Source organism: Pteropus alecto, unplaced genomic scaffold (assembly GCF_000325575.1).
Source record: "Pteropus alecto unplaced genomic scaffold, ASM32557v1 scaffold65, whole genome shotgun sequence".
NCBI classification, from domain to species: Eukaryota; Metazoa; Chordata; class Mammalia; order Chiroptera; family Pteropodidae; genus Pteropus; species Pteropus alecto.
The window spans coordinates 3582564-3602476 of record NW_006439191.1 but is presented as its reverse complement, the minus strand read 5'-3'; the positions used below and the strand labels follow the sequence as shown (position 1 = coordinate 3602476).

General features: G+C 33.9%; 1 protein-coding gene across 2 annotated transcripts in view; it reads right to left on the bottom strand.

Moving 5' to 3' along the window:
- BRINP3 (BMP/retinoic acid inducible neural specific 3) overlaps window positions 1-19913 on the bottom strand; it is a 245387-nt gene that overhangs the window by 103233 nt on the left and 122241 nt on the right. For both annotated transcript variants that reach the window (XM_006916221.2, XM_006916222.1), the window contains one exon: window positions 11796-11986. In XM_006916221.2, the coding sequence (XP_006916283.1) occupies window positions 11796-11986 (191 nt within the window). The remainder of the gene's footprint in view (window positions 1-11795; window positions 11987-19913) is intronic.

The following is a 19913-nucleotide window of genomic DNA, read 5'->3' as shown; positions in this document are numbered from 1 at the left end:
AACCCGGGGTCATGTGGCTCCAGAATCTGAGCTCTTGTGGCTCTGCTTGCCTGCCTTTTTCTGCTACATGACATGCTGAAAGAGGAAGTAGGTACAAATAGGTAGAGAAAAGGAAAATAGGAAGATATTTTCCTAACAGGAATTCCACTCTATTCCTGGGAATGCAAAAAGAAATCGGAAAAGACATGTAACATCTAACAATGGCTGGTTATAGTCTGTTGACAGGTAGATGGACGAATTTTAGAATATGAGAGCAGCGCAATGTAATTTTTTCTTTCAGTTAATTTAATATAATATTTACAGTATCGTTTTTAAAATGTTGAGACAGTAAAAAGATCAGTGCTTGTCAGTGGTTGTGGGGGAGGCAGAGGAGGAGAGATGAAGAACACAAATTTTTAGGGCACTGACAATACACTGAATGATACCACAATAATGAATATGTCGTTATACATTTGTCCAAACACATATAATGTACAACAGCGAGTGAATTATAAGGTAAACTATGGACTTTGTGTCATTAGGATGTGTCAATGTACGTTCATCAATTGTAACAAATGTACCACTCTGCTGGGATATGTTGATAATGGGGGAGGCTGTGATGTGTAGAGGGAGGAAATATATGAAAATCTCTGTACTTTTTCCTCAATTTATAAATTAAATTAATTTTAAATTTTAACAACTCACAATTCAAGACTAATTTTCATGTAGTTACAGATAACTTCAGAATCATACTAGCCTAGGAAAGTATGAATGAAACCTGCCAGGAATTCTTTTTGTTGGTTTGTCTATTTCTTTTTTCATGGTCCACCAAGAATTCCTAGGGTTACAGAATCAATTTCACCGTTCATATTCTTCTGGATTTTCCTCTCATGCTCTCTTTAATTAAATAAAGTTAATTAAATACATTAATTAAAATAAAACAAAAATCTAGAAAGCTCATAAACCATGTACATATTCTAATCTCAACTAAACATTTCTTACTTTATTCCCCAGTTTTGTTATCAAATACAAGAAAACCAATCCAGTTTTTCTTTGAATTCAGACAATGATGATTAATTTAAAAATAATTTTGAGAATTAATGAATTCTTATTCACTCAATAAACGGAGAACACACTTTCTCTACAGAAGGGTTGTCAGGTATACTATAAAACAAATTCAATGGGAGTCAATCTACACATAGTTTAGGAAGAATTTTTCCCTTCTAAAGGGATATTTCACAAATTCAACAGAAACATACAACAAATATTTTTTGAGTGTCGCCATGTGAATATAGCATGCGTTCCATGTTCAGTACTGCAGGCATTTCAAAGATGAAGAGATTCTGCCAAAAAAGCTTTACCTGTTAGTTACACTGATGGAATTTTCTGGATCAGCTGTACTGTGATCTTGGTACTTTGGAGAACAGGAAGTGCAATATACAGAATTATTACAAAATAAAAGAGGAAGTGTGTGTCCCTAATAAAAAATAAGCTATTTCCAAAGAGGGTTTTGTGTCTTCTTTCTGCTTATTAAAGAGCTGTTACTGTGCTACTCAGAGGCAGAAGAAATACGAGGATGCTGAAAGATAAAAGCCTATTGGGGATTCCTGTGAAATTTTTCAAAACTGTTCCAGCATCCAAGTCATAGTTGCAACCACTTATCTAATTTTAGAAAGTCTGGGATTGCTGCAGTTTCTGATTGCTACAACATCATCAATTCTGCTCATGCTGAGTTAGGTTCATTTTATTTCAATTAGCATTTACTGAGCTCCTATCATGTACTGAGCTCTGGTGGAGAGATTGGAGGATAAATAAGTGGCTTCTTGGGATACAATAAGTGCTTGATAACTATACTTAAAATAAGGATAACTAATCTTTATAGAACTTTTTTTTTCATGCTCAGCATTGCGCTAAGAGCTTTTCAAATATCAACTAGTTTGATCCTTATAACAAATCAATATAATCTTCATTCTATGGATGATGAACCTAAATCATGGAGATGTTGAGTATTTAATTTGTCCAGGTATCAGTGCTAATGATCAGTGTAGGTGGGATTTATTCAGCTATTCTGTCTGTAGAATTCATACTGTCATTCAATTAAATGGGAGAGTGAGTGGTTAATGAATGAATATATATATTTTTAAAATGAATAAATGTGTGAGTCCTGAAGAATATGAACAGTGAAATTGTTCTGTAACCCCAGAACTTCTAGGTAGGTCACAAAAAAAGAAACAGACAAACCAACAAAAAAAATTCCTAGCAGGTTTTGAGCATACTTTCCGAGGTCAGCATGATTCTGAAGTTATCTGTAATTATATGCATTGTAGTCTTGAATTGGGTGTTGCTAAAATTTAAAAAAAAAAAAAAAAAATCTGTGATGTTTCATTAGTTAAATTCTCCTATACACTATGATCCTTGCTGATTCCTATTTCTTCATTATTATCTTATCCCAGGACCTCAGCATTTACTCTTATATAATGATAACAAACAGGGCATTTAATTCTGTTAAATTAAAAATGAGTCATAGCTTAAAAATCATCCTACCTGGTTTCTGATTTTTCTCCATATTTTAAATGACATTGAAATTTGAATTAGTATATAATATAATATATACTATATTTGTTCCTAGCTGCCTAACAAAAAGTATCCTCTAGATCCACAATAGGCATACCACGTAAAGGCATCAATACATATTTTCTGTTTTTTTTTTTTCTTTATTTCCTTCCTTTGTTCCTAAAGGTTGTTTTACTACTGTATGCTTGAAAAATTTCTAGATTTTGCCCTACTGTCTATACCTATAAAAGATTTTTTTTTCTCCCTAGAATTTGGTCGAATGTCTTTATGACTGCAAAGATTTTGAGATTACCAGAAGAGTCTGACACTCTGAAGATAATGGTTTTCCTAGCCCAATCAGCAATGATTCCTTTTGCTCTCCATAGACTTCATATAAACAGAATAACCTTGTGTGGAATTCATGACGATGATGAATGCTATCAAGATTCTTTTCTCTGTGGCGACCCACATATCTAACGTATTTGTTTTCTATCTGTTTCACAGGAAATAGTGTGAAGCTTAATGGATTTAGAAAGCGGCATCTTGCAGTGAGAGACTTTTAAAAAATTATCTAGCAATTTTCTGACAATCTATTCCTTTTTCCAATCTATGTCTTAAATCCTCTCATTTTTACACTGGAAGTTTGAGTGGTATCAGATGTTGGGGTGTGGTCATGGGAGGGATCTTCAAAGAGTCTGTTTGTTATATAACTACCATATATTTTTAGGTCTTATTCAGAAGCTATAAGAATTTCTCACTCGTCTTTATAGCAGTTTTCAATAATTTTATATTGCTTATTCATTAATGAATTTGATTCTTTAGAATGATGTTTGATTACTGGGGAACAATATCCAGAGTTGGTACATGTATTATCTAAAATGTCCAGTTGCCAACAGAAATTTAAGAGGCATGAAAAGAAATAAGAAAGTATGACCCATACACTGAAAAAAAATTAAAAAACAGGGACAAAAATTTCTTGTGAGGTCAACCAGATGTCACACTTAACAGAAAAAGTGTTTAGAATAGCTTTTATAAATATATTCACAGAACTAAAGAAAAGCAAGACTAAAGAAGGAACCAATGTCACATCAAGTCAGAATAACAATAAGAGAGAGAAATTATAAAAACTAAGAAATGGATAGTCTAGAGTTAGAAAGCACAATCACTGAAGTGTGTACACACACACACACACACACACACTAGAGGGCTCAATAGCAGAACTAGCTAAAGTGAGCAATAGTGAACTTGAATATAGACCAACAGAGATTATGCAAGCAAAGGAAAAAGAGAAAAAAGAAAAACAAAAAACAAAACCAGAGCCTCAGAGAAATGTTTCCAATTTTTTTAGAATTTTTATTTCTAAGAATTTTTTATTTCTAAAAAAAAATTAGAAATAAATATAACTAAGTTCAAAGGTATCCTCTGAACACTACAAAATATTGTTTAAAGAAATTAAATATCTAAATAAATGGAAAAGCATACCACATACATGTACGTAGGTTGGAAGACCTAAATTTTGGTAAAACGACAAGGGTCCCTAAACTGATCTACAGAGTCATCGAAGTTCCTATCAGAAGTCACAGATTACTCCTTTGTAAAAATTGACAAGCTTACTTTAAAATTAATAAAGAATTGTAAGTGACCTGGAATAGCAAAATGAATACTGAAAAAAGGAGAAATAAGTAGGGATGCTCCTACTTCCTTATATTAAAAACTACTACAAAGCAATGGTAATTGAGACATTGTGGTACTGACACAAGGATAAACTTACAGATCAATGACATAAAATTGAGAGTCTTGATATAAATCCATACACATAGGATCAGCTAATTTTTGACAAGGATGCTGAGAACATTCGATGGGGAAAGACTAGTGTTTTTGAACGATGGTGCTGAGACATCTGGGTAGCTACATGCAAAAGGATGAAGTTGGACTCTTATCTCAGAAAATACGGAAGTAAAATTTTAAGATCTACAACGGAGTTTTAGATAATACCAAAAGCGCAAGAAACAACAAAAGAGATAAACTGGACTTCCTCAGAATTAAAAACTTTGTGTTTCCAAGTCATCATCAAGAAGGTGAAAATACCACCCAAAGAATGCAAGAAAATATTCTCAAATTATATATCTAATAAGAGAACTATCTAGAATATATAGAGAACTTGTACAACTGAACAATAAAGATAAAACTCAAATAAGAAATGATTGAAGAATCTGAACAGACATTTCTATAAGGAACACGTATACATTGTTTATAGCAACATTATTCATAATAGCCAAAAAATAAAATTAACCCAAATGTCCATCAGCAGAGTAATGGATAACGCACGTGCCACATCCATACAATGAAATATTATTCAGCCATAAAAGGAAGAAAAGTATTGATTCGTGCAACAACTTGAATGAACCTTGAAAACATTGTGCTACATGAAAGAGGACGGCCATAAAAGTCACATATTTTATGACACTATTCCTATGAAAATCCAGAATAAGGCAATCTATAGAAACAAAGTGGTTACTCAAGGCTGGCTGGGGGTGGGCAGGGGTTGGGAGGATCACAGCAAAAGGATCTTGGGAATTTTTGTAAGGCGATAAACACTTTTCAAATTTCTCTGAGGTGATGGTTGCATATATCTGTGAAGATACTAAAACAGATTGAATTGGACACTTAAAATTTATAAATGGTATGGCATATAAATTATATCTCAATAAAGCTGTTTTTAAAATGAGCATTTAGTCTACATGTGATCATATCACTGGATACTATAACATGGTTATCTTTTCAGTGTAACACTCTAAATTAGGAAGGCGGTCAAGGAGCAGGTGTAGTCTCTGCTTCCTGTATTCATATCATTCACTTCCTCCTTTAAAAACAAAAATACATAAGAAGTAAAATCAAAATTCTGCTTGTATGATCAACAAAATATTCAAAGTAGACTTGTGGAAATGTTTCTATTTTTTTCCCTTTATAATGTATTTTAAAAATGTATTTTAATTTTTTGAAGAAATGTTCATATGTGTACATTAATTTTTATTTCAATAATCTCGGTCAGTTTGAGTTTCGTAGATTAGGTTGGCTTGATTGCTTGTGAGGAATCTGGTACTCAGGAGAGTATTAGTTAAGATTTCAGAGCTTCTTTTAATAAATACTGCCAGTCAAACACACACTTACACACCCATTCACATGGGAAAACACACACTAATATTCAGACAGAAATACAGAATTAAGACAGGAGACAGGGCATGGGCAGAGTCCAAATACATGCATCCCCTGAATGGTTTTCAGATCATCTTTGTTTTTTGTTTGTTTTGTTTTGATTTGGTTTGGTTTTCACCAATGTCTGCCAAAGTAACCATTCTAAGCAAGACTGCTAGGCAGTCATAAAAGGTTTAGTGAAAAGGAAGAACCTTCTACTGGTGGTATCACTTAACACTTGTTCTTTTTAATATTCTTTTGAAAATGGCAAATGTAATTTAAATGTAGGAAGAAGTAGAGTTCGAGAGTTTATTGATTTCAAATATTGCTTGTGAGAATATTTGTTCCAAGTCGTCGTTTCTAATCAACCTATACAAAGTTCCTGGAGAAAGACATGACTCCTGACACGATAACACTGAGTTCTGCCTCCAGTCACTAAATAAAGATTAAATGACAAAGAGGTGCATAAATTTGGTGATCTGATACTGATAGCTATATTGAAACAAAACAAAATTAAAACATCCTTGTTTCTATGGTTGAAGGCAGGGTGATGGTAATTATATTTATCGTTTTAAAAAATGTTATCTAATTGCTTTTCATGGGGGAGACAATGTATAAGGTAATGAAACAGACTTATTTAGATAAAAATATAATAAGAACAATGGTCACAATATGTAGAGGGTCACCTTAAAAACCTTGATATTCAATTCATATTCAATCTAAGGAAGATGTCTTGGATGTTCAAGGAGAGAGTGTATTTTATTTTGCCTGATGTTTCTTTGACAACAATTTTGCTAAGATAACCCCGATGCCCACTCTTAGCCCAACTCCCTCCCACATTCAATACTTCCCATCAAAGATACAAGAATACCTGATATTAGTAATACTGAAGGACTGGAATATGCATGCTCAACACTGGCCCTTATCAAATAACACTTGGATGCATCCATCAGAGAAGGTATAATCCGGTCTATTCTTTCATGGGTTATGCTTATGGAAGCGAGCTCTGCTCCACGGAAGACTGCTAGTTTGTTTATGTCGCATCGGGGGAGAAATATTTTGAAGGTTGCTGTGGCTGCGCTTTTATGTGATGCCCTGAAATAGGGCTTATATTTCAGCTTTAATCTTGGTGATTTCTATGAGTATTTCATAAATGGTTCTGAATTCTCTAAGAGGGGAAGAAGGTATATACTATCAGAGCCCATGCACTCCAAAAGGAAATAATGCTAGAAATGGCGTATAAAATGAAAATCTGAAGTGTCTTAACATCTCCTGGAAACCTCTATGACCTTATATGACAGCAGAAGGTAATGTAGTACAGCACAGTGTTTTGAACAAATTTGTACAGATATCAGGGGACAGAGAGAAACAGGAATGAAATGAAATGGCAGACGCCACAAAGGACTTCCAATTCTAGCTAGGATGTAGAAAGTCACAAGACCATCATTGTCACCCTAACAATAAAAGTACATCAGATACACTCAAATTCAAAGTGTTTTTTTTGTTGTTGTTGAACTTGGAGTACAATGAATGCTGCAAATGAACCCAAATCCAGAAAAGACTTGCCTCTTTCTGAGAGGAAAGGGACACACATCTGCTCTTATCATTGACCGCGGAGGATAAATCACCGAGTACCTGTGTAAAGTATACAGGAGGCGAGATGCAAAACAGCAGAACTGAGAAAAACACTCTGAATCGCATGGGGTTTCCCCAAGAACAAGGCTCTGGTGAGTTGGAACAGGGCAACAGAACGGAGAGATCCACCCCTGTCAGGTACTTCTGGCTTTCACCAAGCACAGGGCACAAAACGAGAAGAAAAGCTGGAAAAGATGCTGCTGAGGCATTCAGGATGAGACTGGAAAGCAAAGATAATTTTGCAGGACCCAAGAGAATGGCAGCCAGACCTTACAGCAGAAGGACTTCCCATGATTCCGAAAGCTGACAGTGGCATTGTTGAGGACGTGATAATCTCCTGAATCTCACTCTTGGCCAGATCCTAAATCCTTCTAATAGAAAAGTACAGATGCTGCCTTCAAGCTGTTTTAAGCCATATGTCAACAGATGAAGTTAAATTTTCAAGAAAGTACACATCTACCTCATTCCCAATTATATCGACTCAGCCACACACCACAGAAGCCTAACAGAGGGAGGGGTACGATTATTTTTCAGAGAAAATAGTATTTACTTTAGTGTCTTTTGTGGGTTTTTTTACACACAATGTTTGATCACGATAATAATATGTGAGAAAGGCAAGAAAAAGTCAACTCGTGGGCAAGATAGGAAATAGTCAAAAGAAACAGATACAGATAAAAATAAGAGATTGAAATCACTGGACAGGAATGATAATGACTATGTTAAAATATCCAGTGGAAAAGTTAGGTATTATACATAAACGAAAGGGGAATTCCAGAAAAGAAAAATTATATAGAAATAAAAATATTATACCATAAATGAAGATTTTACTTGATTGGGCTTGACATTATACTGTACAAATAAGGAAAAAAACGTGAATGAACTAAACATATGTCTTTAGAAATTAGTCAAACTGAAAAGCAAAGGAAAAAAACATGCAAGCCTTTAGGGACCATCTTCACAATGTCACTTGCAACTCTCTTCTGTAAACTGTGAAGCACTACATCATTTGAGGATGGATATATTTTTTAGCCAGAAAACTGAACTTTAAGTTAATTTTAATATACAATTTGTGCTTTTTCATAAAATTTTTGGCAACAAAATTTTAAACATTATAATTTTAAAATATATTCTTTCTGTATTAGAAAAATGTCAGAAGTGCAATAAATAGATCAGTATTTATTTTGAGAAACGACTCGGCTCTTTAAAAAATTTAACAATGATTAATAAAATAATTTAATTTTCCTCATTGTATATAATCTGATTTTTAAAATTGAAAGTATAAAGAAATCTTCTAAAATGCATATGCTACATTGGGTGATACATTAAATTTTCCCTCACATGTATAATGTATTTTGATTTCCTCATCATGACCAATCACATGGTATTAAAGATTTTTAGATTATTTCAAACTAAATCTAAAGACTATGTTAGTGTGATCTTTTAGATAAACAAATTTGTGTCGACTAATCTGAATTTTCTGAAAATAACAACCAATTCCAGAAAATATACTTGACATATTATAGCACGAGAAATAATATTTGATATAAAGTCATTAATTGGAATAGCAGTGAAGCTACAAAGGCATTTGGGCCGTTCTTTTATTTATTTACAGATGTGTTAATGAACTGCAATCTACATTTGCATTCATAATTATGAGATACAAAAACAACAAATTATTCTATTCCATTTTCTGGAAACTGGCTCATAGTTACCAGGAACTGTCCAACTCTTTTGTGTTTTGTGCAAAAATTAGCATGACAAAAGCAGGCATGATTTTGCAGATTTAATTCTATTTTGCTGTTATCTCCCAATGAGCTTATTTGGCTCTATTTTTTAACAATACTCTGTGTCCTAAATTCTGTGAATTTGTTCAAGAAATTAAGTGCCTACTACCTGGCACTTAAAAACACAAGATGTATTACCTAATCAAGGAAAATGTGGATCACGTTACCCTGAGTATGAATCTCCAAAATATAAAAGCCATGCAAGAACTTCTAGGGATTTAATAAAGGAGTTAAGCTCTTGATTTCAACTATATTACAAAAGCACTTTGAATTGAATTATGTATTCAAATATAAAAGATGTCAGTAGTTGGACGCCTTGCATTGCACCTACAAACTCTCCACTCCCACCCTTTTAAATGTGCATCTGAGCAATTGAGGAGAGACACCTTTTATCTGTGTAGAGACATGTTTGATAACAAATGAAAATAAAAAATGCTCTTCCTAGAAAAATGCACAGGCGCCAGAAAGTATGCATGCAATTCAAGGAGCCTCAGGCTTCCCAGGCGCACATGGGCCCCACACACTCCAGCAGAAAACATTTCCCTGGAGCTTGCAGACCACAGTTGGCTCCGGGCCAGAGAATCACCAGTCACTTAAAATTAAAATGGACGCAGCAGTGAATGCAAGTCAGTCCGAAATTAAATCCTAAAAGGCCTGGTTCCCCTCCCCTTGCACATACCCCACTACCTCGCTCTTGCACTCCCTATGCACTTCTGTGGCTATCTTCATAGCCCAGTAGCACATAACTCATTTCCTCAGATACAGCACAAGATATGTGCACAGTTATGCTTTATTTAAAACAGGGATATGCTTTAAGAAATGCACGATGATGAGATTTTGTCATTGTGTGGTCATAGAGCGTACTTGCACAGACCTAGATGGTATCACCTACTACTGGATGCGCTATATTTTTATGTGACTAGCAGTGCAGTAGGTTTGTATACACCTGCATTGCCACAAACATGTGAATAACGCATCATGCTAAGACTTTACGATGGCTACAACATCAGGCAATAGGAAATTTTGATCCTTTATAAATTTATGGGACCACTATCTTATATGTGGTCCCTCATTGACTGAAACATTGTTATGTGGCACATGACTGTACCTGTCTTTACAATCCATCCATGTATCACATCCATATTCTTATCTATTTCTTCTCCTTGATCTAAAGCTCCACTTTCCCCAACCCCAGCCTCTCTACCCACAGTGTAAAACATTTGCATTATGTGCTCTGGAGCAGCTTCCCATGGGTAATGCATCAGAGAAGTTCCCTGAAACTCTCCCAAGGTGAGGCCATTGATGCTCCTACAATCCAGGTTACTCCTTTCTATTCTCCTGAGTAGTGCTTAGATCCCTCATAAAGTCACTTTTCCTCTGAGTACTCTTTTGTGGAAGAAGAGAGCACGTACAAATATCCACTAAGGCTTCCCGTGAACTATGAATGAATATGTCTTTGTTCACTAGTCTATTGTAGAGTTCTACTTGGTGCTGAGCAAAAAAATCAATAGCCATATAATAAACACACAACAATGATGTCTTCTATTAGAAAATATACTTTAAGTTCTTGTTTATATCATTGAAATTGATTTCTGAAAAAATCTATTTCTATTCAGCAACCTCAAGCTGAATATCTCTAACAACATGTTACATTTTTTTTTTTTAATTAACTAGAACATCTTCTTTCATGCTGGCTACATTTTAATCTATACAGTATAAATACTATTTATATACTTGATTACTCAATATAAGTGTAGGTCCTACAGTTAGAAGTAAACTCACTACAACTGTGTAACTCACATCTACAGAACTCTTTTTTTTTCCCAATGTCATCTATTAGCAATATTGAAGAAGGGCAGTATTACTTGTGTAACCCTTAAGATAAAGATATTTCTATACCACCTTTTATTCTCTCCTGTACAACATGCGCAAAAGATATATCTTGGGCTAATTTTACCTAGCATTTCCAAATATTGAAGTACTAACTTGTCAATGAACTAACAAAATAATACATATACTAATTATAACCTCATGAAGCAATAAATATGTATTTAATGGCTATTTTTATATTAATTATGAAATATTGCAGTTGAAACATAAAGAAATGTTCTTTATCTTCTATTTTGTTCCTATTAATTTAGTTCAGGATCACACAATCATGCTGTGCCAACTCTTTGGTCTGTGAGTTTTACAATGGCCATGGGCAAAACAATACATGTTGACCTAAACTGCCAGAGAAATATGTCAAAAAGTCTATTGTTTTGAAAATCTCTCCCTCCCTTTCTCCCTTTCTCTCTCTCAAATTAAAAGAACTTTTTTATTCCTTTCTCACTTTGTGTAGGAGTCTGTGTACCCCAGAATAAACTTATGAAATTCAAGGACTGCACATTTTCAATCGACATTTGGCCATTAAAAAAAAAACAAAAAAACAAAAAAAAACCTTGACCCAATTATCAAGTTAAGAAAAGTATGTCAAGGTAAACACAATTTCATCTTAAATGTATTACATAATTCATGACAATAGAAAATGTTAAAATATTTCTAGAACACAATTATTTAAATCAGTGAGACCTGCAAACATATAGAAATGGATTTCAGAGAGAGGAAAAATAATGGTAGAACATAAATTTGGGGTAAACCCATTCCTACCTTTATGGCAGTGGACGCAATTTGAATGTGGTGAAGTCTCCGGAGGGTGCTGTCCCTGTCAATGAAGTAGGAAGCAGCCAGCTGATGCAGCGTCTCCAGAGTGACCAGGGAACTATTGGTGCTGGAGTCACTTCCTTCAGCTCGTTTGCTCAGCTTCCGCTTGTCCACGAAAATTGTGAGCGACTCCTCTCCTGTAGTAATAATATTCCACATTATTCCATTTTCCACTTAAAATCAATTCTTCAATTACCTGCAGGTGAAGAAGCCTAAATTAGACAGAATGGAATAAAAGAGTGATAGACAACAAAAGGACAAGGAGTTTATTTTTGTTGTTGTTCACGAATATTTACCATGTGCCTAGAAAAGTACATGGGATACTGACAGCTATAAATACATATTTAGTTAATGTTGATTAGTTAGCTTTTGCTGAACAATTTCTGCAGATTTTATTGACTTTCTCAAAGAATTTAGCTTATCTAACACTCATGTGGACTAAAAGCAAATTATGGTAGGAAAAAAATGTTAAATGAACTTAAGTGGGGTGCATAATAGAAAATTTTACTTGTGCAGAAATGTTTGCCACAAGTCAGCATGGCAAATGGAAACATGACCAAGCAATTAATAAACATTAGCAGTTTTCAATAATACCTTTAAAATGCAGATAAAACATATATATGCATCTATAATTATGTAAATATAGATATTAAATTCAGAGGATGCCTGTGTCTGGCATATATTAAACTACTGTGTGCTAAAAAGCACTGTGGAAATCACTAATCTCCATGGAAGCTTAAGGTTCTGACAATGGGTTCTCAAGGGTGAAATTTAAAGTGCTTTATAACTAAGCTGCAGTTTTCAATATTCAAACGTTGACAAAAAATATCAACATGATTTAACAGGGAGAACTAGCCATCTCCAGACTTCCATATTCTTGGATATGCATCTAGCACATAATTGTCAAACATAATGCTTGTTCTTATTCTTTCAGGAATCCATCTGCTCGGGTGGCATTATGCCCACTCGCAAACTGACAAGCCAGTTCTATGAAATAATAAGTAAGATTTTCTAGAAGAAGAATAGCCCTCATTTCTTCTCCAAAAAATACCAATTTTAAACCAGCATAGCCAAGATCATACTTTTCTTCAAGAAATCAGGCCAACTAATATCAGAAATAAGGTGTCAAAATGTTGTTTCTGAAAGGTCACATCCTCAGTTTGTATTTGGACCCCAAAATGCATACGGGAAATCAAACAGACTAACTAGAAAAGCTGAAGAATAAGAAAAATATCCATCAAAAATACAAATGAGTGGGTCAAATTATCAACAGTATTAGGTTATGTACATGATAGTTTTCCATGGAAACATCCAAAAGTGAAATTATTATAGAAACAAACAAAAATTCCCAACAATTATCTACCCCCGAAAAGAGAGGATCAACTCATGTGGAAATTCGATTGACTATCTCAGAAAGACTAATGAATCCAAGAAAAATGCATTGACGCGCCAAGCTGTGAGAGAGTAACCAAAAGACATCCTGCCACCGGTATAGAAGGCACAGCAGCGCTGTGACGGTCTGGGGACTCATAATGCCACTCGTGCTGTGGTATGAACGCTTGTGTCCCCACTAAAATTCATGTTCAAATCCTAAGCCCCCAAAGATGGCAGTCACGGATGCAGAGCCTTCACCAGTCCAATTAGTGCCTGCACAAAAGAGGTTCCAGACATATCCTGTGGCCCTCCTGCCAAGTGAACATACAAGGAGTCTTCAGGCCAGAAGACGGCCCTCTCTGGACCATGCTGGCACTTTGAATTCAGACTTCGGGCAACCAGAACAGTAAGCATTAAATTTCTGTTGTTTATAAGCTACTTAGTCTGTGGTATTTTGTTAGCAGCCTCAATGGATTAAGACAGCTAGAGACATGGCCTATTAAGTAAAGTTAAAAGCAAATGACGAAGACATCTTGGTAAATGTAACTAAAAAGAAGGCAAAGTTAATTTTGATATTAGATATTATAGAAATCAAAACAAAAAATATTAAATGAGGAAAAAAAATACTAGAGTGCTAAAGACAAAAACTTGCAAAATTGCTTTAATTGTGACACTTTTCACAGAGCAAAAAATATAGAAGACATAGGTTAAAATAATGCAAGAAATATTTCTCTTTCACCATAATTCCTTTGACCTGTATAAAACAGTGTCCTCCATATGCGGACATCGATGGAAATTTTAGCTATTCTGTGTTATTTGTGGTGAACAAAAGCCTGCCCTTTCTATTTATTTTACAAATTCATTAACCCTTGTCCTACTTTTGCATCCGCATACAGAGAGTAAATATCTCTGAAAAGCATCCTTTATTTCCCCATATGACTTTACTTTTCAGGTAATATATTACAAATCATTTATTTCTTAATAAGATATCAACTGAGTAAAATAGAGAAGTAGCACATACATATTTAAAAATTGAATTAAAACTAATTTTAGTTAAAAACATTTTGCAAATTTTAGACTATCCCATGACATAATAGAAAAAATGACATATAACTAGAGCTAAAAATCACTATTTCAGAGTGGTCCTTTGTAACAATGTGAACAAAAAAACAAATATTATGGTTAAGTGATCAAGGTGATCATAGGGAAATAATGGCCCATAATCATCATAAATCAAGAGTTTTCGTTTTCTATCTACTTGAGATTTAAAGAAAATATTTCCTTTGCTTTTCAGAATCCACATTGTTTGTAAAATATAGGTACGTGTGTTTTCCTCCTCCTACTTTGAGAATTAATATATATTATAGACAACAAAGAAAAATTAAAAAATGTAAATCTTAATACACTTTTATTACTAATTTTACTGTTTTTTTTTTAATTTGTAGGAAATATGATGGGATATGGGAAGGGGAAACGTGAGATTTAGAATCAGGTATGAGGGCAAATTCTGAGAGCCCAGAGTCCCTCTACCTGATGACTGTGGGCTTTGGTGAAGGTGCACCTGCCCTTAGCATTCCTATCTCCAAAGCAGAGGCAATATGCCACTCTCAACTGCTTGCAAGGATTAAACAATATAATTCCTCTATGCAGTCTAGCAGAACACATACTATATGTACAATAATTGTTGGTTTACTCTCCTTTTTTATTAGGGACTAACAGTAAGTGAGAAAGTTTCAAATTTTCATAAGTTAGCATTTCATAGATATTGAATTTCACCAAAGGAATCTAAACTTAGATAAAACTGTTTTCTAGTGGATCTTGTAATCCAGATATATGGGATTATTAAGGACAGTAATTGATTATGTTCTCCAATAAGCATATAAAGAGAATCCATCATAAATTGCTCATGGTTCTTCTCTCCAGTGGGACATCAGTCCATGTGTGCAAAAGCTTGCCCTGTAGTGAAGCATGGGGGTCATTCAAATTAGCATAATTGTTCTTTTAGGCTTTGTGGATACTTTGCTTAAATCCTTACTTAAAAGAGACAACTGTGTGATATAAAATTCTTAATTTATGCTAAATTTCAAGTTTTGTAAGTCATGGACTGTTAAACATCTAAGATACTTTGACAAAGTCACTCAATTTAAATGGAAATTTAGCCTATTTCTTTCCTCTAAGAGAATCTGGGTTTTGTGGGGGTTTCTTTGTTTACTTGTTTGTTTGTTTAATTATACACAATTGTAATATTTTTGTGATGTTTAATGTCTTTATATTCTTTGAGACTTTTACAGTCAATTTTAGGAAAAAAGAATGCATTGTCAACTTTAATTGTAAATCTCTCTCAAGTATTCAATTATAAGAGTACATTAGAATTCTATGTAACTAACAATATTCAGATTTGAAAACTGAGATGTCATTTAACTGACTATAAATTTTTGTTCAAATATCATTTTTATTCACATTTTTGATCCAGCTGTAGTTCAAAAGCATGACTTGAGTTCCGAAGGACATCCACATATTTTGGAAAAAGACTAAATATGATTTTGAAAATGATTCAACATCTGAGTATGTTAGAAGTAAAAAGGATTAATGACTATGAATAAAAAAAGATGTCATTATTTCACATAGAAATCATGCAGCTGTGTCTTTGACAACTTAAATACTGTAGTGGTTTATGGACACTAAATGCACCTATTGAAGGATGCCTTCATAGAGAATGAGAAACAGAGGACAATAAAACAAACAAAAATAATCATGACACTCTCTGATCAATTCATAGAAAGGAATCAAGTACACTTGATGTGCTATGGACGTCACAATTATATATTTTTCTGCCCTGAATTTCAAATCATCTATGTTGTGTACACAAGGAACAGAAATTAAAGGACTTTCAGATTATTAGCTTTTGACTTGGATTTTCAGTTTGCATTCTCGTCCAAATAGTGATTGAAGGCAGAGGCAATAATCTCAAAAAGGTAGGATAAAAACAATGGATAAGAGAATGAGTACAATAATCTTAGGGATAAATCAATAATGATGATGTGGCAGATTGTATCATTTTTTGCAATTGTTTTCTGCACCATCCTGGATGAAAACATGCACACATGGATTAAAGGTCCACTGTAGAGAACTAAGTGTAGTCCATGGACAATTTCCTTTAACTTGGTATTGGAAAGGAAGATGCTGAGGTCAGTGGAATACATGCAAATCAGCTATGCCATGATCTAGGACAAGTTTTGAGAGTCTTGGTAAAGTTATAGTTGTTCTTTACCTTTTTCCCTCTGCCTAAGGGCCTTCTTCAGCCTGATTCCCAGGATGAGGAAACACCCAGAGCAGAATCTTAGAAGATCCACAGTCAAAACATATAATATTAGAGATCCACAATTATAATCAACTGAGATTTCAGTTCTACCCCTGCCTCCCCCCGCCCCCCACAATAAAACTAACTCTTATATGTTGACTGTGTTTTATTGTACTTTATCATCACTACTGCCTTGGGTTAGTCTACTGATCTATAATGTTTACTGTTCCACCCAGGAAAAAAATGTCCATTTATGGCAGATGTCTTCCTGGTCATTCAACTTCCTTCCATTTAAAGAGTTTATTGTGAATGTTTCTTGTGCTTTTGTATCAGTTTTACTTACAAAGGCTTGCTATTTGAGGAAGAATCCTTCTCACAGAAATAACCTCTGAAATACAGCTTAAATGTAATTGTTTATAGGTTTTACTTTTGATGTATCCTTTTAACTCAAAATGTTATTTTATTTTTGGTAATGACGGATCACATTATCCCTTGCACTAAAGTCTTACAATATTTTGGATATTGCTCCTCTTTGGAAATTGCATTTTAGTTCTCACAGTGTTCTCTTTGCTCTCGCTACTGATGACCATCCTACGTTAGCTCAACATGTTAAACAGTTCACATCTTGATGATACCTATCTTTCCATTAATAGCATGTGGTAGAAAATAAAACAGTGTTTTAGAAACAAACAGACATAAGGGGAAAAAAACAATCTCAGAAAAATAGGCTTCTGACAAGAAGCAGAGCCAAATATATAAAGACAGTAAAAACAGACATCTTGGCTTAACACCAATTGGCATCTGTGAGATATTATGGGAAGGAAATAGCTAGTCTTATACAGCTTTGAAAAGGAAACAATATGTTTTGCAAAACACTCTAAAAGAAAGTAACTGACCTTATGATTATTAACAGTTACCCCCATAAACCATCTGAAAAATATCTGAACAAGAGTGTCCAGATACCGTAAAACTCTCTATGAAACAAGATGAAGAAAAGGACTGGAAATAAATAGTTCTAAGGTCAGATGGAACGAATCTACCCTGATAGACATACAATTAAGTTACTTCTGTTTTTGAGCTGTTTGCAAACAATGCTGTAATTAATTTTTTTTATTAGCCATAGTTAACAGACTTCTGTTATCATTTTGATAAGACTGATTCTCAGAAGGGAGATAGCTAGAATACTTAAGAATCGTCTAAATTTATATAGAAACTCTAAATGGTGCCATTCAAACTTAATGTGTATATACATCACCTGGAGATCTTATTAACATGTGGATTCCGATTCATTAATCTGAGATGAGATCTGAGTTTCTGCATTTCCAACAAGCTCCAAGATGACGCTAATGCTGTTTGACCATGAACCACCTAAAGTGATGAGGCTCTGAGGCACAGCGGCACTTATTACCAGTCTAAACGTCTGTCTTTGTCAGTGACATGTGTGTTCTTTGTGTGTTCCTAAGGAAAATCTTGGATGTTTGAACAGTTTTGATGACTTAGCACATACTCAGCAAACAGATGGACAGGGGAGTGATCAACCTTAGCAAAGTGCTATAAAGAAAAATATAGTCAAATTTATAAAATTCTAAAACTTAACATTTATCTTTTGGCTTAGTTACCATGAAAGGCACTATTAAGATCAACTGATGTAGCAATTTAAATCTCATTTTTTTCTTTGTTATCTTCATTATTATTTATAGAAATGACTTCAAGTCATTTTAATTGATAACTGCTTTATAAACCATTGAATGTTAATTAACAGTATTGCTTTAATTTCAAACTTTACTTCCTTTACCAGGGAAACATGAGAAGTAGAGATAGAGGCAGAGAGAGACAGAGGAACCAATATAATTAAACTTAAGTAGCAAGAGTAAATATTTAGTTTTAAGTACTAGCAGGGCAGGCTTTTTTCATCCTTTTGTGCCATCATTTTAATGATTCCCTGGGATATGAAGCTCCAGAAAATATTTCTTTCCTTACAGTACTTTTCCTTAAAACAAAATGTACATTTTAATAGAGGAAATAGTTTCATACATTTTCAATAAGTATTCATATTTGCTTAAAAATAGATTATGCCTATTTTTGGCAGATTTGTTTCCTTAATTATGTTATGGTTAAACTAAAATTCAAAAATTTGTACTTCCTAGGAAGATAGATATCAAGTGAAAATGAGATAGTCGTTAATCGATTTTGAAAGAAGGTGGTACATGAAACGGAATTAAAAGTATCTTTCGATATTTTAATACAGAATGTAATTTGCATATAGATAAATGAAAATTGAGTATCTCTGAAATTATAGGATATTTAGATTTCTTACACTTTTGGGAATGAAAGAAAATAGAAAAATGGTATATTGCTACCTAACTTCCGACCTCTGTTTCTTCTACACAAACAACATTTGCTAATACTTTCAGGGTAAATAAACTATTTTGCAGGCTTAATGACTTATACACTAAGTGCTCAGAGAGGTCATGTCCATTATTTTAAATAAGTATTCTAATAAGTTAATACTGCTGTGGTCATCAATCATACATTCTTTTCATAAGAGCCAAGAATAAATTATTTTCAGTATTTAAGCAAAATTGAATATCCGATGAAATACTTAAGTTGAGCATTATGGTAACCAGAAGATATATTCTCATATGAAGCACTATCAAAAAAAAAATTAAGAAACACAAATAAAAATATTGCAATTCTTTCCACTAAATTTTATGTTTCAAAACTCTGTGCATTCAAAACCAACTGGACTTGTTCTTCTGTTGCTCAAAATGAAAACTTTTTTTTTAAACTGTAACTTAACAAATCAACATATTATCTATTTGCTCCTAGAATAAATTTTGGTCCACATTTTTAAAAATAGCTCTATCAGGAAGGTATTTTGCCAAACCATTCTCAGTGTCCCTGCACTGCTGACTCTGCCCACAGAGGCACAGTGAGTTAAGGGACAGGCTGGGTATAGGCAGAGGACTGCCATGAGTAGCCCAGCCTCTCTGGCTCTTTCTTCTGGGATGTGCTGTCAGGAGAGGAGACAGCATACACTGTGACCAGCTCCTCAGTGCCTTAGCTTTTAGAGCCAGGATTCCCACTGCAGTCCACACAGCTATGACTGGTTGGGCAAATCTGTGTAATTCTGGCGATGAGGAACAGGTCATGCTTAAAATCACTAGAAATATTTTATGACATTTTTATAAATTTTTAAATGAATTGTTTGCTCTCCATCTTCTTTAGTTAAAAGCCTTTTAAAATTAATCTGGAATCCAGTTTTGGTACTTTTCAGTGAATTCTTTTTCCCCAATAAGCCCCCAAATTTTGAAATATTTTCTCTATTTACTCTATTTCTTTTCTTTTCTTTTTTTTTTTTTTTTTTTTTTTGTTTTTTTTTTTTTTAG